Raw genomic sequence first — 21,285 nt, 5'->3', positions numbered from 1 at the left:
GAGTTGTTATACTTGGGGTACTTCGCATTGATGAAAAAGTAGACATATTGGGATCCACCAAGCTTTCAGCAATTTATATCACCATCCTCAGGACATATTTATTGAATATTGAAGAAGCTTAAACAAAAATGGTATTAACTTTAAGTTTGTATTTGTTCCAAAAATAGGCGTTGAGGATGGTGATATAAATTACCAATAGCTTGGTGGAACCCTATATGTCTACTTTTTCATCAATGAGACCTTATGAAGATACCCCGAGTATAAAAATTTAATTACGGCAGGTCGATAGAAACTCCAACTTTAAATTGTGAGATTTCTTTGTGTCTGCAAGATGGATGGATTGGATGAACCTGTATTTTGATCATTACCAATCACCTTGGTCAGCATGTCCTAAGTGTGTTGGTCTGTGCGTTTTGGCATTAAACCATCTCACATTTTATTCATAGTTAGGTTGCATGTAATCATACTGGTCTGACACTTATTAGATTAACTGCACTGATCTCACCCAAACTATGGTCTTGATATACACTCTGTTCCCAATTACATTTCATCAGTGTGAGAAATGCAAAACTGACTACATGCTGCAAAACAAAGTATATTTAAATAAAAACTATATCATTATACATTGATAATATTTTTGTTGTTATTTTTTCTTCGACAGGTTAATTTTATTTTTTATTTTTTATCTTGTATATTCTATTCCATTGATTCCACAACCAAAAACACAATTTCATAAAAACATCTACTTTTAAATGTATCGATTTTGAGCTGCTAGTGCTCGCCCTCTTCAGCAGTTTTGGCTTAAAAGTGCCCAGTTTGGTCCTATTTAAATTTATATTTTAAATTTATAGTATAATATTATATATTAAATATTATAGATTTTATATTGTACATTTATACAATTCTATTTAAAAGTTAACTTTCTTGCATTGTGGATTCCACACTGTATTGTTAAAAATAGAAAGTCAGAAAAAAAACATTTCATGACATAATTTTATTACATGTGATTAAATTTACATAATATAATACATAATTTAGTTTACAATTATGAAACATTATCACTGCTTCATTGACAATGTAACATAATGAATCGATGATGCTCATATTTATGGTTAATGGCTTTTATATAACATCTACTTATTATTTAAAACAGTGTTTCACTTCCTTGCTGAGTGCTATAAATTAAAATAAATTCAGCTCATCATTGTGCTAAATTCTGAACCAAACCCACTTATAAAATATTATGGAGAGGTATGAGTTTGTTAAAAAATTCAAATTTTAAACAGGTTTTATAATTGTATTTCAGTTTTGGCTTTACTTTTATGTTCTATGTTCTTTAATTTAATTTTCTTCTTTATTATTTGTTTTGTTCATTAACCTCCACAGACTGAATATTCCATGCCATACAGTGCTTATATTGTATAGTTATAATTTTATTTGAATTGAAAGTTGTGTTGTATATATAACTTCTAATTTAATAAATTAATATATTTTATGACTAAAGTATGTAGCGAAGTTCAAACTTGAGGGTTGAAATAATCTCAAAAATTAGATAACTCCAGTAAAACAAGGTTATAAAATGTAATTTTAAAATGTAGATTGAATGTTCTTTTTGTGTACTAATATTCGACTAAATAATAGCAAAAAAAGAATTATTGACATGTTTATGATTTCTATGAACTACAGTAATGTTGTTTTGGCATGTAATAATCAAATGATACACTGTCTTTAGAAATAAATAAAAAATTGAGTTATTCTTACAGATGTTTAGGTTGTTAATCTGCGTCCCATCCATGTGTTGGGCTGATTAATTTATTTTTAACCAGATTAATTATAATTGTAGATAAGTGTAAATAAAAGAAACTTTCCAAGCCTAAATGGAAAACAACACAAAAATATAGAAATCAAAAAAATCAGTTTTTATGTTGTATGCACAGAGGCAGTAGAATCCTCCTAAGGGTGTCGGTGGCCAAAACGATTTAGGTGCTCATCACTGTAAGGTAAAGGTCCCAGGTTTGAATTCAGCAGCGCCCTGTATTGAAACCCGACGTACTTACAAATGTTTTTTTGTTTGTTTTTCCCAAAACATTCATTTAACCTTGTAGTTGAAATACCCTCGTACAAAAAATCATCTAGTAAACATGGTGACATAAACTTATTAGCTTGATCCAAAAATCATAGAAAGGCAAATGAAAACAAAAAAAGGACTAATACTATTCAGAAACTGCTGATTCATTACATAGACCAACATTAATTTTTGACTTTAGCAAGCTTAAATTTAGAGCATTAATTTAGACTGCTGCCTAGACTCACTACTGCTGTACTTATTGCTAATTAAATTTCTCTATTAAACACATCTTTTGTTTCTTTTTTTAACATGAATATGTTTTTGTTGGGACCATTTTCATGTACATACCAGGGGACTCTGAATGGGTTAGGGTTAGATTAGGTTAGAAATTCATGATTCCATATTTTGTACATGAAGCGGAGAAAATATGCAAGTGTGAAATGCAAGTATGTAATAGAGATAAGATTACGATTACACATTTACTATGTGTATATACATATTGTAATATTTTTTTTCATTGCAAAAGACTGTTAGAACAACAGATAGGCAGATGTAAAAAGAGATAGAAAATGATTTCGCCTGACAATAAGAACAGATATATACAAAAAAAAATTGTATGTTCGATGTACAAAATAATTTTTAAGAAAGATTATGTAGTACTTTCTGTACTAAATGATAGTAATGCTATCATCATACTTACTGAAATGGGATGGGCGATAGAATGAATACACAATTTTCTGTCTACAAACATTTATATTAATGTTATTATTATTATTAATCTACAACTGCATTAATTTATGCAAGTAATTACCTATATATTATAGGCAAAGCAGATAGGTTACAACATGAGCGGTGTGTTAAATGTAAATGTAATGTATATAAACATTAGGCAGCTTCTTTGACTACTTGACATTAACTCGATGAATGGCTTTGTGAACACAGTTGGTCGTGAGGCCTATTATATTCCTTTATTCTCCATCTATGGAACCATGGTTCTAATGTAAGGAGAGGGCTTGGAAGGATTGAACTCCTTGGGCAGGATCAAGGTTTACAGAGCAGATAGCTGAATCATCAGCAAAAGTAAGAGTGATTGGGTTAGTGTTCAGGAAACTTTTGTATAATTCCAGCCTTGAAGTCTATACAGAAGCTAGAAGAAGTATTTTTGTTGTAACCAGTAAGACTAACAGTTTTATACTTGTAGCTCAAGTATAGTGTATATTCTGTACAAAAGTAACATACCTAAAATGCTCCCTTGAAGAACACCAGAGAGAAAGAGAAGAGATCAAGGTTCGATAAATATCACTGAAGAAACTCTCAGACAGGTAGATTTTAGGATAAGATGGTGTGTACTAGAAGGAAGAATTTGAACTTCAGTAGTGATTCCTGGTGTCAGACCTGGCCAATGACTCATGAAGTAGAAAGACAATACAGAACTGCTTCGCTCTGGGAATGATGTGATAGCATCTACAACCCAATGAATTTGATGGGTTATGGAGTGGTCGTTACAAAAGCCAAAATTGATGGTCAGGTATAGAACTTCAACTGTGGATAGAATTTCTTCATTTTTTTAAAGAAAAGAAAAGCTGCTGACTTTCAAGTTTAAGTTTACAGTTGTTAACATAAAGTTTGTTTTTTGGATCTAGCTTAAGATTAAATGAAAACTTTTCGAGAACCATAATTTAGTAAACTCTTTATAATAAGAAGCATAACTTAAAAACTACCAGAAAAAATTCTTTGATTAAAAGTATTCCAACTCCCCCAAAATTCATAGTTGAATTATGGAGATGGTTGAAATTGACGTGTCAAAACGAACAAAAAATCGTAAACATATGGCAAATTTAAATTTATACAAGTGCAAACTCAAAACACGAGGACGACACAGACTAGGGCGGTTTAGCCATAAAATTTCACAGCTCCTTTTAAGTAAAATAATAAAAAATTCTCAAAACAGATTTCCATATGGTGTCACATAGAGTTTATTGTAGTGCTTAGTTGTTTCTTATTGTAGTTTAATATTTTAGCAAACAAATTCTAAACAAATTGGACCGTTTTCAAGATTACCTCCGAAATTAGAGATACAATTTGATTTGACGGTACGTATATTTCAAGTTCTCGTGCCCATCTTATGCGGCGTTGGTTGACAGCGAGAAATGTTAGCTCTTCAGTGCATACCTTCGATTTGACTATTTCGCGTCTGAGAATATCGCGAAAATTGTTAAAGTTGTTAGTTAAGTCCTCTCTGTTTTTTTGGGACCTACCGCGATCTTCTGTTAAGAAAATGTTTCATTCGTCGTGCGTTCGATTTATTTTTGTTGTTAAAACCATGGAAAATAAGCACGTTAAGTTACATTTAAGTTCAGTACAATTCTATAAGCAACGGTAAAAGTAAAACAATCCGTGGTTGGGGTAAAAGTGCAATGACAGTTTATTGTAGGGTTGTACACACTCTGTATTGCTGTTTTTATTATTTATCTATTCGTCAGTTCATTTTACACTGTTTAGGTTAGTATTCTTTAACTTCGAATCATTCAATTACACTAATTGAATAGTAATAACACAATAGTAATTGCACCTGGGAAGGAGCGTTTGATAATGCAGACACTTCATGCATTATAGCAGCACTAAATAAATATAATGTAGACCAACACCTCATAGGATGGGTGAAAACCTACCTAGAGGGTCGGATGGTAAATATGTGCTTAGGTAGTAGTACTCTGAGAATCAAGGTCACAGGAGGCTGTCCACAGGGAGGCTGCTTATCCCCTCTTCTGTGGTTAATCACAGTAAATAGCTTATTAGAGCTTCTGAATAACTCAGGCTTTTATAGCCAATTATTTTCAGACGATGGTATCATAATGATCACGGGTAAGGATCCTCTGACTCTATCACTGCTGATGAAGGAGGCGATGGGGTTGCTATCCGAGTGGTGTGGTGATAAAGGTCTTTCGATTAATCCAGCTAAACTGGAATTGATAATGTTTAGCAGGAGAAGATCACTAGGCAACTTTAAAAACCCAAAATTTCAGGGCATTGAATTGAAACTAAAGGATTCAATCAAATTCCTCGGGATAACGCTTGATAGGAAACTTGATTGGAAAGGCCACATTAAAAATATGCAAAGGAAAGGCACAATATCCATGGTGCAATGTAGGAGAATTGTTGGTAGAACATGGGGTATCAAACCTTGGGTGGCCAAATGGATATATACCGCAATTATATTACCAAGATTTCTATTTGCAGCCCTAGTATGGTGGAACGGGCTAGAAAATAAAGGGGCTATTAACAAGCTAAGATCATTTCAAAGACTAGGTTGTATGATGATGACGGGAGCATTTCCCACTACACCTACCCTAGCACTAGAAATGATAACCAATACTACACCTCTACACATAAAGGTCAAGGTTAGAGCACTAACCAGCAGCTATAGATTAATTAGTGAAGGCAGCTGGAACCATAAGGGAAACAATATAGGTCACTCGAAAATTCTACATTTATTGAGTAAGGTCAGCAACCAACTACTGGGCGTTAGCGATAAAAAGGTGAAAACACCTTTAGGGAAAAAGCACTTTCAGGTAGTTACTCCCTGTGATTATAACTATAGTGCGGATGATGACCATCGTAGCCTAGACTGCTTCACCGATGGCTCACTCATTAAGGACAAGNTGATACTTTCCAAGGAGAGGACATAACCAAAACACTCCCCAAGATAAAATGGTCCAAAATCTTGGGGTTTGTGAATAGGTCCAAAAGGTTTATGCAGGACTCGTGAGCCGACCAGGTCCCGGACCTTTTAGGGATGGGGTACGGGCCTACCTAGGCTTTTAACCCCTCGGGTCCTGGTCACCCGCCCCCATATATATATATATAATACACAGTCCAAAGATTAAAGAAGAGATGGAGACGTCCTAATGGAAAATAGAGACGTCCTAATGGGAACCGAACCATTTTCATTTTTACCTTTCTTCAAGAAAATGAGTAAGGCAAAACAGTTATTTGCTTGAAGACTGGGACGGGATGATCAGACCAAGTCCATTACTAGAAAAATTTCTAGAAAAATATATTTAACTGGTTTTCTTCTTACTTGACGTGTAAGTACCATACAAGAAGAAACCAGTTAAATATAAGAACCAGCAAAAATTAACAACCCTACTTTTATTTTCGGTGGATTTTCATGCCAGAAGCATTCAGGCATTTCGCCATCTTCAGTGGTGGGTTTATCATCGCATACCTCGACATATTTATTGCTTGAATGCCCCTCACAGCAAGTAGAGTTCAAATATTGTTTAGTGGCTGATGGGTGGCCCTAAGAAGCTTTTGTGAGTGTCGGTGGTTTTTGTGAACCAGTGTGGTTATAGAAGCCATTCTTTGTACGGAAAGATTATACAGCGGATGCCTCTAAGTTGAGGTTGTAAGCGGGGAGAGGCAAGACCGAAAACTTTCCATTCATGTAAATTGTGTGAGGGATCGTTTTCTAATTTCGTCAATAACTCCCATCTGAAATTCTGGAACAAACACAAAGTTCAAAATATATTCATAGCTTCTCAAAACGTAAAACATGCAACCTTGTCATCCCAGTGTTTAAGGTGAATAGGTGTTTTTTTTTGTTTTTTTTTAATAATCACTTATGAGTAATAACCATATAATAAGCCTTAAAAGTCGGCTTGAATAAATCAGTCTCATTGGCTGCAGGGTGTTGTTATTACATACTTCCTCACATACTCCCATAAATTTATTACTTGATAACCTCTCACAACAGCAAGAGTTTTAATACCGTTTAGTAACGGTTGTGTTGGAGTTACGTAACCCATGTGCAGTGCCGGGCGCTATACTGAGAGCTCGCGGTATTGACTGCAGGGCTTCGGGCAGCTGTGAGCCAAGTCGGGCGATGAGTGCGAGTGTGAGCTGTTGATTGTGACTTATGATATATTAGAGGGGGTAAAACTAAGTCATGAGTTCTTAAGTTAAGTAAGATGCATTGCTGTGCAGGCAAATTGGATGTTATTTAGAAGACAGAAGCATTGTCGAAATAGTGGTGACAACCAGTGTAAACTTTCGAGAAAAAAAGACATAATCACTTAACAAAAACGTGTGTAACGAGTTTTTATCAAAAATTAATTTTATTCCTTAAAAAATCTGTCAACTTACAACTTACCGATGGTATGTCGAATTTGAAGACACCAACCCATGCAGAAAATATATTACTTGCTACTTGTATATTAATTTAACACCGTCACAATTTTCAAAGTGCCGTTCTTAAAAACGTACAAAGAAAGACTACATCGGATGCGCAACGTTAGAGTTATAAGCAGGGAGAGGCAATACGCTGAAAACCTTCCATTTCTGACAATGATGTGCAGAATGTCTCGTTTCAACATCGCTATACTCCTATCGTTTGGAATAAACTTATCGTAGCATATATTCATACCTTTCCCAAGCATAAAAAAGCATGAAACATTCGTAACTGTTTCAGGCCCAAAGGATTTTTGTTTAAATATTTACTTTTCATTATTAATAACCATATTTGTAGCATATTGACTTGACTAAACCAACGTCGTCGAGCACACGGTGATGTGATAATCATACCTCCATACTATTATTGCTTTGCCATTCTCAACAACCATAGTTTAAATACTGTGTAGTGTCTGGGTTGATATAATATAGTCACAATCTTATATTTTAAACCAGCCTCATCGACCATGGGATGTTATGATAATCATTTCCTCCAAAACGATCAGAAACTGGATCCTGTGGTGGCCTTTCTGGGAGTTATCGATTGAATATGATGATTATATAGTGATATAGTGACGTAAATATTAGATATGTATTGACGTTTTATTGTTGAAGATGTGTAGCTATTTTAGTTTCCCTAAATAAAAAAACCGAGCTTAGTAAAATAAGTTGTTTAACAATTAAAATAGCATTTATTTTCAATTAGGAGCAAATTGGGAAATTTTTAGAATTATTTTTTTCATTTGTTGGTAGATGGCTCAAAAAGTCGAAGATTGGATCAAAAAGAGGGTCGGTCTTTGCCTTCTGTTAAATTCTAATACAGTCGGAGAGAAACTCTATAGTGGATATGTCTTCTATCACTTGCTAAGAAGTTATAACGTTCTAAGCCCCGAGTCCATAGCGGAGCCGAAGAAGTTCTGTAGTGCGTACGATGCGAAGAACAATTTGAACAACTTGGTCCCTTGGTTAAAGCTGATCGGTGTCAACCCCAGTTCGCGTTTTCTGGACCAAGTCTCGAGAAAAGAAAAGAAGCACTGCGTCAAGTTGCTTCTGAACATATACCGCAGGCTGGAAGACAGTAACTGCATCCATCTCATAACGAATCAGATGCATAATCAAATATTGACGAAAACGACCGGCAAGTTCAAGGTGAAAAAGAATCTGAAACAGCTCCCTCTATTCGCTTTCAAACAAAAGATAAACCATTTGGAGATTCCGTTGATAACACACCAACAAATTATAAAAAGGTACAAAGAGCTCAAGAAAAAGCAGGAAGAAGAGTTCAACGAGCAAGTGCGGGTTCGAAGATTAAAAATGGCTGAAAGGAACAAATCTGTTCAACTTGTAATTCCGAAATTCGCAAAGAAATTCGAACCCAAGTCTATAGAAGGCGGAAACGGGAATGATCCGATTAGGGCGTTCGTCGATTCCTGTGACGATCGCAATTTATCTCAGGAATTGTTTTTAAACTGTACACCTCAAGAACACGTGAACTACCTCAGGCAGAAGAAAGTGAACTTTTTTTCCAACGAATTGCTCAGATTAAAAATGCAAAATATGCTGCTTCATGACATGTGGACGGAAATCTTGGCTACGAGCGAACGCGATTTCGAAGCTTTCTTCGAGGAAAGGCTCCGACAACAGTCAGAATGCGAGAAGAACCTTTGTCTTCGCCTTGCTCGGACGAATTGCAATTACAAGAGCTTTTTCGAACAGAAACAATTGATCAACGACGTACCAGAAACAGAAGAGGGCTACTGGAAACGACAATCGATTATACAAAAACGAGAAAATGATGACAATAATGAAAGGATGCGGTTGCTTGAGTTGCATCGTAGATTTAAAGAAGATAAGTCGAAAAAGAGGGGCAAATTTATGGGAGAGACTTGCGAAGATATTGTAACCGATTTGATAGATTTGGCTATATACCAGTTTGAAACGTTCAAATCGGCTGGGGTGTCCCCGTCCAAATCGGCTATAGCCGATTATAATGGTTTATTCTACAAGGGTGTCCCTTTTTACGGGTTTCCCGATGCCACGATAATCGAAACAAGCCACGGTCGTATAAACCGGGAAGAATACATTACCAACCGTATGACTTACAAAGATATTAGACAAATCGAAAACGTTTCTGTTAGGGATCGAGTAGCCGAGGAGGTTTTAAACAATTTTCACGCAAAGTCATATTTAGACTGTACCGGCTTGTGGAACTTGGGAAACTGCGGTATGGACCATTTTAGGGAAAATGTAAGCATACACGGATTCGTCATTAACCGTCTTTTAGAATTCAAATATCCTTTTCCGCCTCAACCTCAACCGCCGAAATTCACCCATTTCAAAATACGGACTTACTTGAGGAACTTTCACGATCAAAACTTTATTAATCGTCTCTCGGCTCTTCTGAAAAAATTCCGTGTTGTAGTGGTACGCTTAAACGATGCGGTCAACTACTGCCTAAAGGTGTACAAAAAGGAAAAACACATAACTCCGTTTGGACGAACTTTACTGCCGGAAGTATTGCAAAACGATTTAACCGCCGCCAGTTCGGATTTCGTGGCACCCAGTCTGGCCGAGGTACCGAGTGAAGTCATGGCGGTCGGCATGGACAGTAAAAAAGCCAGATACTTCAGGACGAGGTTGGCTCACCATAAAGCAATACAATGCCCAAGCATCGAAGACTTAAATAAACGCTTTAAACACAGCATGCCGGCACTTCTCGGCAAAATTGCCTTCGAGACTCTTAACAGGGGTGAACTTTTAGATGAAGTATTGGCCGTAAAAATGATGGTGGAATACTTGAAAACTTTGACTCAAGAGGAAGGTTTCGTACTCGTCGATTTTCCGAATTCCGTTTCTCAAGCTGCACTTTTAGAATTTCTGATAACCGGAGTTCCAGTAGATATCAATTTTCCAATGGAATACGACGACAAGGAAATGATTTTCCACGAGATGGAGCCTCCCTTATCGGTGGATTCCCGACTACTTGTCGACTTCGAGAATAAGTTCTCCTATTATATAAATGAAAAAACCTTTGCCGCTCTGGATAAATTTTTACCGTTCTTCTATAAAACGAAAAAGGTAAAGAAATCAAAACAGGTGGAAGAAGAAGAGGAAGAGGAAAGTTCGGAAGTACAATCCGGCTCGGCTCCCAAAGTAGCCGGTAAACGGAAAATTTCGAAAACGTTGATCCTTAGAAAAAGTTTTTCGACGAAAACAATAGAACCAGAACAGCCTGTAATAGATAACGACTATTATTATGTTCCTATTTATCAAGAAAGAGAAAAAGATATCGAAAGTGAAGAACCTTCCATTTCACTCCAGGATTTAATGACGTTCAGAAAATCGAAAATATTACCTAGGACGAAACAGGGAATAAGTCCTCAGGGAGAGCAGAAATTTTTTTTCCAGTCCTGCATAACAAATTTAAAAGAAAAAGCCGGAAAGAAAAATAGCGAAAAGAAGTGTTCGTCCATTTTTCGTGATTTGCTCCCACCGATTAAAAAACCAATAATCGATGGTCCTGTATCCTTTTTGAGCATATTAGGCAAAAATTTTGAAAGCAATACAAGGGCTTCTGGTAGTAAGACTTTGAACAGCTCAAGGAAGGCTTCTACAGTATTTGAAATCCCCCTCAAACCCGTGCATCGAACTGAAGTCTTTCAATTTCCCACCGAAAAATCTAGTCAATATTTGCTAATAGACAAGGAAAAAACGAAGACTTGGAATGAACTTCCATCCCCTTTGATTTTATTCAAGAATTGCAATATACCGATAACTTTCGTCAAAGTTCACGGGAACATACCCATAAAGTCGATCGCTCGTTTAATTCTTAAAGAGCCTGAAGAAAAAACACATCTTTTGAGAAGAAATTCAGCAGATTTATTCGAATCCGGTCCGTTGAAAGCTTCGACCGTGAAGAAAAAGCATTTCAGGAGTTATTCTGATATTGACGTATTAAAAAGGCAAATCCACGAGACGCCCAACGAAATGGCCAAAAAAAAACTATTGGAACCTGTCGAGGCTGAACCCGTTAAGACGTTTACTAAGACTGCTAGAAAGAAGTCGTCGATAGTCGACCAGCGGATCATTCAGGAGACAGCTGCAGCAAAGATTAACAAGCAAGTGGCCACAACGGATAAAAGTATGACGACTAGAAAATCTGTGGTAAAAAGCGATCGGAGGCAGAGTAAAAAAGGTGCCACGGCAAAAAGCAGAAAGTCGAGTATGGGTCGCCGGGAGAGTAAAAGTAGCAAAACCGATAGTACTAAAAAGTCTAGCATAGTAAAAGGCGAAGCCCCAAAAATCGATGAAAGTGTTGAATCTTTCAAATACACGGGTATTAAGCCGGGAGAAGACGGTTGGATTTATCATGTACAACCAATACCGGACAAATTACAAGTTGCCTTGGCCACCATTTGGGAAGTCGTAGAACACGTCTACCTCAGAAACCTCCATTCCGTTTTAGAAATAATAAAACTCTACCGACAAAAAATGTCACCGCTCAGAATAGGAATTAAAAACATGATGAAAGAATTTCTCGAAATACCAGATGATAAACTGAATATGGTGAATAACTTCCAATTAATGGTGAACGCAATAGACAACGACTTTCGACGAGACGCTCAATTAAAAGTGGAACTCCATTACAGAGTGAAAGAGTTACAAGAAATTCTGAACGATTTAACTATTCAAAAATATGAAAATGCAAAGAAAGATATGAAAACTCTTTTGCCAGAAGGATGGGAGACGGCCTTTTGTTACCCCATTATAAACAATTATTACGATGTAATGCAGATAGAATGTGATCGTTACGTGGACACTTTGAATATATTCAACGATTATTACACCGCGATGCTGATGGGTAGACTTGACGAGTCCAAACTAGAGAAAATAACCCTGTCAAAATTGGTGACGCCTGCAGTGCCTCTCCAAGAATACAAATCGGAAACGTTGACGGAAACGGAATCGGATATCGTTTTAAGAAAGACTAGAAAAAGAAAACAACGACAAAGTACCATCATCTTTGAAGAAGACTTGGCGATCGGGACCAGCCCGGTGACAATCAGCAATTCCATGCTGCAGGTCGCGATCGAAGGGACTCTCGTAGATTTGATGGTGAAGGCGAGACAAACGCAAACTCGTTTGAACGAAGTCATCAACGACGAAAATATGGGAAAAGATCTGCGGATACTCTTGCAGACAAAAGAGAAAGCGGAAAGGGGGAGTAAACAGAAGGCGGCACCAACACGACCTACAAGTAAAAGACGACAAAGTACGAAAACGTCGACGAGCGAAAGACGCCAATCTAGAAAAAAGTCAACAGGAGGTCGTAGGCAGTCTCAAAAACATTCAGGAGGAGGGGACAGGAGGCAATCTGCAAAAAAATCCATTACCGGCGGTGGGCGACGCCAATCCTCGAAAAAATCTATTACCGGTGGAGCGCGACGCCAATCTTCAAAAAAATCTATTACCGGTGGAGCGCGACGCCAATCCTCGAAAAAATCTATTTCCGGCGGAGCGCGACGCCAATCCTCGAAAAAATCTATTTCCGGCGGAGGGCGACGCCAATCCTCGAAAAAATCTATTGCAGGTGGAGGGCGACGTCAATCGCGTAAACAATCCACTGGTGGGCGTAAAGGAAAAAAACGGGGAAGCAAAGACATTGGAAGTCACAGATTAAGTCTACAAAAAGACTTCGACGAAATAGATTTTATAAAAATGGAATGGAAGGCGGCTGTACAAAATGAGCTGGACCGCCTCGCCGTAAGATTAAAATTAGTCGATTGCAGGATAAAGGAGGAAGTGAATGATTTATTTAAATTTTCAATAGAAGCTGCTGAATTTTTTCGAAATGAAATTAAAATGAGGTATGATAGGGAATTGAGAGCCGTCGAGGATCTGTGTTTAGTTTTTAAAGCTGCGATTGAAGACGAAACTCCAATTCAACCCCTCATGATTTTAGACAAAGGAAAGTTTTACATCGATCGGAGTAATCTTCTTTTCCCAGATCGATCTCCGCCTCCGCCGCAATCCTTGGAAGAAGTTAAATCGGATATCAAGTTTACAATTAAACAGCTGGAAGGGCTTTTGACAAAATTTAATTTCATATCTCCTTATAGCATGGTGCAGGAATCCTTTATATCCATCATTGAGGATTTAGTGCTGGAATCGTCAAATATCGAGTTTTCTTACCTTCCAGCCAAATGGAGTAAATTAAGGCGAGCAGACGTGGAGGCAATCGTGAACATCGTGTTCGGCAATCCTGGTATAATTCAGTGGAAAGACTTCATTTTGTTCAACTTGGATATCCCAATGCCGAAACTGGTCGATTTGTTGGAACTTCGAGACAGGTACATGGAAATAGATACAGAAGGATATGAAACTATTACGTTTGAACAGTATATGAACGTACCTCTGTGGTTCGACAGGGATTTCGGAGAGACCATATACGAAGATCTGCGGATGGCCCTGGCCAAAGAACTCTTATTCAAAATTTTTCAAGTCAGCCCAAATGAAATGAACTATTCAAATATGCTGTTGGCGTTTTGCAAAGATGAAGACGTATTCGAAGGTTTTATGATGGCGTTGATCCTCGTCGGCAGCCGTCAAATAGTACAAAACCAAGCTTGTTACCAGGTGCCCTACATTCCGCATGTAGAAGGTAATATAGTTGTCAATCAACTCATGAAAGAATACTCTAAACAATTGAACAGAGCTATCGACGAAGTGGAAGTGAAGGTTTTGTCGAAACACAGAAATGACCTACTCTATGGATCATATTTCAACGAGTATTTGATAACCGAAGAAATACTTAAAACCAGCAATGACAGAACCTTCTCCACCGACTCTCTCGCCGAAGAAACGACTACATGCAAAACCGACGGTATCGTTTATTTGCCCGATGTGGCTTTGACTGGTATTTATATAGACGGCAGGTGGAAAGTCTGTGTACCATACAATCTCGCTTTGACCCTGTTTATTTCCGGTATCCATTCCTACGGAATATCCCAAGATCACCTCCACCGACAATTAGACATGGAAAGGAGGCTGAAATTCCTTTACGACCTGAAAGGAAAAGACGGTTACATCAAGGCGCACAATCTTGCGGATAACGATATATTCAAAGAGATGTTTGAAACTGTGCATACCTATAAATGGTCCGATATCTCGGAACTAGTGGAAAGGTGTATTACACAAATAGAGGCCGAAATGGCATTCACGCCTGCAGCAGAATAGACGACTTGAAAAAAGTTTCGTTAAAACGCATTTGGCGCAACTTTAACAGATTGTATTGACCAAGAATTGGTAGCTTTCCTTATCCGTTCCGCTTTAATTTCTGCAAGCATATGCAGGGATCCAGGTGGACGTTGTCACGTAATGGACGGATCGGTGACTGATTAACGAAAATCTAAATAAATTATTCGCAGTGTAATGTCATTTGTATTCTTTTTTTTAAATAAACACGTCATCAAATATTATAATCAATTTTTCCTCTTTGAAAGTTGTTAAATCGTTAAGTTAAAGCGTATTCAATAAAAAATATACTCCAAAAAGGAACTAGGCTGCAATAAATTTTAAGGGTGAATGATTTGTACTTTTCTTCTTTTGATCGTTTTTAAATATACATTGTTTTATAATCCGACTGTATCATACTTCAAAGTAAAATAAAACTGTATAATAGTCGTAATATATGTTCTGAATTTAATTATAATGTTATAATTAAAAAACAAGGTAATCACGTTTATTTTTGGTTTTAGATGGCCAAGGCAATTGAAGATTGGTTAAAAAAAAGGGTGGGAATTTGCTTGAACCTCGATTCGTCAAATGTAGGCAACAAATTATATGATGGATGCATTTATTATAACATTTTGAAAAGTTACAACCTGATCGGTAAAGATTGTGTCATTGCGCCGAAAGCAAACTGTTCGCCGAAGGAAGCACTTCTCAATATCAACAAACTGTGCCCGTGGTTCCACCTGATTGGAATTTATTACAATAGCTCTTTTTTGGAGCAAATCGCTTATAAATCTAATTCGAACGCGTTGAGACTGTTGTTTGAATTGTACTTCAAACTTCAGGATCGTTTTGTTATAGATCTGATAGTAAAACAGTCGGAAAATAATGAAAACGTTCCTCCTGCTGTTAAGCTTCCGAAGTGTAGAGATACGACTATCATCAAAGAGGTCCGTCGACGGCAGTCCGAGATGATTGGAGTTTCAGTGAACCAAGGCCTTACGATGAAATATAGCCAGCTGAGAAAGATGATAGTTGCAAAATGTAGCGAAGAAAGCCGGCTCAGAAGAGAAAAATATAAAGAAATGACCGTCGAACCACCAAAATATCTCCGTTATAAACCTGATTTGGAAGGCGCCCATTTAAAAACAATGGAAGACGTTAGAGCTTTTGCGGCTCTTTACGCTGAGGAGAATCTATCGGATCATGCGATTTTAGGTTGTGACCCTCGAGAATACATCCAAGATCTTCAGAAAAAAAAACGAATCAACATAGGAAACGGATTGATGAAATTAAAAATGCAAAATCTATTTTTGCGCGATGTATGGGCAGCGCTTTTAAAGAAAAATGGAGAGGAGTTTGGAAAATATTTTGTGAAAAAGCTGAACGAACAATCGGAATACGAGCGGAAGCTCGCAATCAAGCTGGCTATGATTCATAACAGTAACCTGGAGCATTTTGAGAAGAAGCCTAAAAAAATAATCCAACCGGATGAACAGGAAGGAGAAGTACCAGAGGGAGCTATATTAAAAAACACCATTTTACGAGAAAGAGGAAAGAAGCTAAAAGTGTATTGGCAAACCCACCAGGAAGAGCATAAGAAGTTATTTGCTGAAAAGAAGAGGCTCAGACATGAGAGACATATTAGAGAATGTAGGGATATCGCAGTCGACATAGCAGATTTAGCCGTTATCGTGGCGGAGTATAGAAGGGAAAATTGCATTTCTCCTAATCGCCGAGCAATGAACGATTGGAAAGAACTATTCTACAGGTGCATACCATTCTTTTTGAACCGTGATGTCAATTTACTCTCGGATATCGAGAGCGAAGAAATGTGGGGTGAAGAGGGATCTAACGTATCGGACGATATGGCATACGAGAATATAAGGACCATCGATAGTCAAACGCTCCTCGATCGGGTCATTATGGATACATTGAACAAATTTTACGTACATAGCTATTTATATCTCGTGGATCAGTGGATGATAGAAGACTGGCCCGAACTAGGTTCGGGGAAAGAGTCATTGGACATACACGGATTCGTCATTCACCGACTGTTAGAAACAAAATATCCATTCCCACCGCCTCCCCAACCTGCGAACATTGACCATTTTGATATTAGAACCGTTATTAAATATTTTTACGATCCGATATTCATCAATTACCTTCAAGAACTTGTGAAAGGCGCGGGAGTAATTCTCATAAAAATGAACGAGGCTATTCATTATTGCATAGATCGATATGAAGAAGAAGTCGGTATTATCATGTTCGGCAGGAAAGATGCTAAAGAATCGTCAAAAAAAAATCCGACCAGCGGCTCAAGAAGGCAGAGCAGCGGGAGGAGACAAAGTGCGAGGAGGCAAAGCAGCAGTAGAAGACAAAGCAGTAGTAGGAGGCAAAGCAGCAGTAGAAGACAAAGCAGTAGCAGGAGGCAAAGCAGCAGTAGAAGACAAAGCAGTAGCAGGAGGCAAAGCAGTAGTCGGAGGAAAAGCAGTGGTAAAACAAGAGCGAGTTCTATAAAGAAAAACACAGACAAGGATGATGACAACAAAGGACGTAGGAAGTCAAGTGCTAAAAGAGGAAGTGTTAAAAGGGGGGATGAAAAGCAAAGTAATTCCAAATCGAACAATGAATCGCAAAGTAAAAAGAAATCTCGCGATTTTATATTGACAAAAACTACAAACGATAAGGCGGTTCAATGCCCGAGTGTTGACGATTTCTTCCGTCGTGTAAACCTCACCGAAGCTGGTAAATTAGGTAAACAAGCGCAAGAAGTAATTCGCAACGGAGAAGAAGTGGACGACGTTTTAGGTGCAAAATTAATCGTCGAGTATTTGAAATCGCTAACATCTTACAGGGGTTTTGTTTTGGTTGATTTTCCACACAACGTGGGGCAAGCAGCCCTATTAGAATTTCTTATCACTGGAAGGCCGATTCAAGTCAACTTACAGATGGAGAATTCTGCAAAGGAGTACATTTATAACGCGTTACATCCTCCGCTTAAACTCGATACGAAGAAAATATTAAATTGCGAAGGTGTTGTTTCAAAATTTATCCAGGAAACCGCTTTGGAAGTTATTCCGACAGTGCATGACAAGAGGATGCTCGAGAAACGTCGTCTAGAAGAAGAGTTGAGATTAGCGAAGGAATTAGAATTGGCCGAAACTCTGGCCGAAGAGCAGTTACCAGAAGAAGAAGAAATAGAGGAGGCCGCCCCTGAAGAAATTATCGCCTCCGAACCCGAGATAGAAATGTCGAAACCCAAAAATTCCGAAAAACCGCCAAAGGGTCTTAAAGGAAAGACAACTTCCACCCGTAAATTCCTAGAGAAAGGTCAGTCCAAAAAAGCACCCGAAAAGGCAGAAATGAAAAATCCTCCCGATCTCGAAGAAGAAAAGAAGAGCTACAAAGAGCCCGAAGTCGTAGTGGATACAAGCATAATTACAGTCACAATGGAACAATTAATTCATTACAGAACGGCAAAAGTTCTTCCCAGACCCAACCCTGTCAGTACCGTCCAACCCACTCATATGCCGTTTATCAATAAGTGTCTCGTTAATTTTACAGAAACTAAACTTCCTAAAGAAAAATCTTCCCATATGTCAGTATTGAAGGGGTTTGGAACATATTTTGAAAGTGAAGAAGTCGGTGCAAACGCTTACGCCCAAGTAGCACCTCCTCTCAATTTCTACCAATATTTTGACTTATTGTATTCAATCGTTCATCATCAAGATTATTTGCCCATTACGAAAATCGCGCGTTTGATACTTGACGAGACGGATGAAGTGGAAGACCCGACGAGAAAAGATTCAGAGATTTTATTCGGGTTGGAAAACTTGGAAATATGCGCAAAATACAGGCCTAAGACTGTCTCTAGGACTGACCCGAAAATTGGTGGAAAAGTGAAAGTGGAGAGTAAAAAGAAATCTATTTCCCGAAAATCGGTTTCGCGGAAATCTGTATCGAAAACATCTGCAAAGCGGAAAACTATATCTGACAAAGCCGGTAAATCGGGAAAAGAGCCGAAAGACAAGTTGGATAGGAAGCAGCAGACCACTTCGCACGATACGAAACCAGGACCTGAACAAGTCGTACAAAAAGTGCCTTCGTTTGTTAAGGTCGAACATACACCCCCACCGTGTATCCTTCTGCCCGGTGATCAAGGATGGGAGTACGCCAACGAAGAAATACCACAGGACGTGCAAATATCTTTTGCGACTAGATGGGAATTGATTGAAGCGCTCTACCTCGAAGGCCTGTACCAAGTCATGCAACTGCTGAGAGTGCATAGGGCTAAATTTTTTCCTTATAGAAATTTTGTTCGCAACGTCATGGAAGACGCTATTAACTTCACCGACGACAGGACGAGGATAGTTTCCGAATTTCAGAATTTATTCAACGATGTAGACATCGATATGAGAAAGGATCCCGAGATGAAATTAGAATTGCACTGTCGTGTATATGAACTTTGGAATTTATTGTGTGAGATGTCGGACGCTAAAAAGCGGAGGGCTGAATTCGTGATGAAAAAACTAATGGAAAAGGGATGGATTTTGAGCTACTGCTGCACCTTAATTAACATTTTCTTAAGCCTCATGCAGTTAGAAATAGACCGGACGGTCGACACACTTCAACTTTTAAACGAATACTATCTAGCCATGTTGAGAGCTACTGTCGACGATCCGCCTATAGAAAAAATAATATTAGAACGGATCGTTCCGACAGAGGAAGAAGAATTTTTCAGTATGATGTTAACTAAAAGGTCTCCGGAAAAAATTCAAATGCAAGATATGCTCGAAAAAACCATCAAACGTATGAATGACGAAATATTTAAAACAGATTCTTTCAACATGGATATACTGACATCCCTCATCGTCTTGCCTATGCAACAAGTTGCGAAAAAAGTGTATCAATGTAAAGTCAGGACTCGGACCTACATAAACGACTTCAATATCGGCAGAGAGCTCTTGGTGATGTTGCTTGCAAAGCCTTCTTCTAAAATTCCGAGTAGTAAAAGGAACACCGAAGAATTAAAAAGACATAGGGTTTTCAGTATGTACTTTCCCGTCTCGTACGTTCCGAAGCAATGCCAAAGAATGACTATACTCAAGCTGTTGAGGTCAAAGAATAAAACTACCAAAACAGGCGGCCGAATAGTAAAACTAGAGATGGACGAAGGCAACGAAGGAGTCTACTACGAGCAAATGGAAATCAACGAATTAAACAAGATAGATAAAATAAAATGGGAATGGTTCACAGCGGTGAAAAACGAAGGCGAAAGGTTGTGTTTCAGAATTAAATTGATAGAGAGTAAACTGAAAGACGATCTTAAGGAAATAGTCGAATTTTCCCAACAGATGTTCTTTCAGTTCGAAAACGACATAGCCGTTATTTTTCACAGAGAAATCAGAGCTGTCGAACAGCTCTGTACAGTTTTGCAGAACGCGATCAAAAATGAGACCAATGTCAGACAGAAGCTCGTATTAGAAGGAGACCGGTTCTATACGGAATACAACGAGGAATACCCTGAGAACCCTCCGCCTCCTCCATCACCTGCCGAAGCCGTTTCGGAGGACTACAAGTTCAGTACAGTCCAGCTCGAAAACCTAATTACCAAGTTGAGTTACGTTTCACCCAACGGAATTTTAGAATCGCCTTTTATCCCTATTTTAGAAGATATGATTGCGTTTACGTCAGAAACCGACTGCCCGTATGTTCCACCTAAATGGGCCCACTTGAATTCCGAAGACCTCTTATTCATACTTCAACAAATATTCGGCCAGTTGGCAGTTTACGATTGGAGAGATTTTATTATATTTAATTTAAATGTACCTCTACCCTCTGCTGAAGAATTGGTATACCTCAAGGAGCGATACAGGGAACTAGACGAAGAAGGGTATGAGAACATAACGTTCCAACAGTTCATGAGCGTTCCTCTGTGGTTCGAAACGGTGGAATCCGTGGAAAATGAAATTGAAAGCAAAAAGAAAATACTTTTTCGGTTGTTTCAGGTGAGCCCGAACGATATGAACTACTCATCATTCATTTTTGCCTTTTGTAGAGGGGAAGACGGCCTCGAAGGTTTTATGAAGGCACTGACCCTCGTGGACGATAAAGGTATTCTTATCAACGCAGAAGCGTATAAGGAAGAGGTGGAGGCCAGAGAAGACGCTCAACGGATCGCCGACGAAATCATAATACAAGTAGTTCACGAAGTCATCATCAGGACCGAAGGAATAAGAGTAACGACACTTCCAAAAAACTACATCGACTCCGATGTAGAACCCGCTTACGAAGCGACTACAGAAGAAGTAGGCGAAGGTGAAGAAGAAGAAGAAGAAGAAAAAGTAGAGGAAGAACAAGAAGTCTCGGACAACGTTACAATCGGCATCCATCCCGAATTAAGCCCAGAACCCACTTACCCGGAAAGATACAACCACCCGAAATGGCACGTCTGCATCCCTTATAAACTCGTTGTCTCCCTTTTCATTTTGGCCTTGAATTTTTACTTTCTCCCTCCAAGTCATCAATGGCGGCAGAAGGAGATTGAGGAAGCGTTGCAAGAACTTTACGAAAGTAAAGGTAAAAACGGATACATCAAGGGATACATTTTAGCAGAGAGTGAAATCATCAAAACTATATTTGAAACGACCAATGTTTTCAGATGGTTCAATATGAGTTACTACGTCGAAAAATTCATTGAAAATAAATTAGTAGCCCAAGAACAAGAGAGAAAAAATATATTCTGTTCTTGA

At 38.2% G+C, this 21,285-nt stretch overlaps 3 protein-coding genes across 3 annotated transcripts in view; 2 read left to right on the top strand and 1 right to left on the bottom strand.

The window, feature by feature from the left end:
- Positions 1–14,781, top strand: part of LOC106666472 — a 27,608-nt gene extending 12,827 nt beyond the window's left edge. The window contains exon 2 of the mRNA XM_024229083.1: positions 8,051–14,781. Within this exon, the coding sequence (XP_024084851.1) occupies positions 8,051–14,533 (6,483 nt within the window). The 3' untranslated portion in view covers positions 14,534–14,781. The remainder of the gene's footprint in view (positions 1–8,050) is intronic.
- The window catches only part of LOC106666473 (scavenger receptor class B member 1-like), a 99,224-nt gene that overhangs the window by 54,211 nt on the left and 23,728 nt on the right, over positions 1–21,285 (bottom strand). The gene's annotated exons all lie outside the window — the stretch shown is intronic.
- LOC106666440 (sperm flagellar protein 2-like) lies at positions 4,032–21,285 on the top strand. The gene is made up of 2 exons (XM_014393641.1): positions 4,032–4,161; positions 15,055–21,285. The coding sequence occupies exon 2, from the start codon at positions 15,055–15,057 to the stop codon at positions 21,283–21,285; it is 6,231 nt and encodes a 2,076-aa protein (XP_014249127.1). The 5' UTR covers positions 4,032–4,161.

The sequence above is a fragment of the Cimex lectularius genome, unplaced genomic scaffold, assembly GCF_000648675.2.
Source record: "Cimex lectularius strain Harlan isolate CLEC.00 unplaced genomic scaffold, Clec_2.1 scaffold289, whole genome shotgun sequence".
In the NCBI taxonomy this organism is placed as follows: Eukaryota; Metazoa; Arthropoda; class Insecta; order Hemiptera; family Cimicidae; genus Cimex; species Cimex lectularius.
This window is presented reverse-complemented; position numbering and strand designations above follow the sequence as displayed.

Bases quoted from the DNA above. Each gene is read 5' to 3' on its own strand.
- LOC106666440 (XM_014393641.1), top strand. From the start codon at position 15,055: ATGGCCAAGGCAATTGAAGATTGGTTAAAAAAAAGGGTGGGAATTTGC.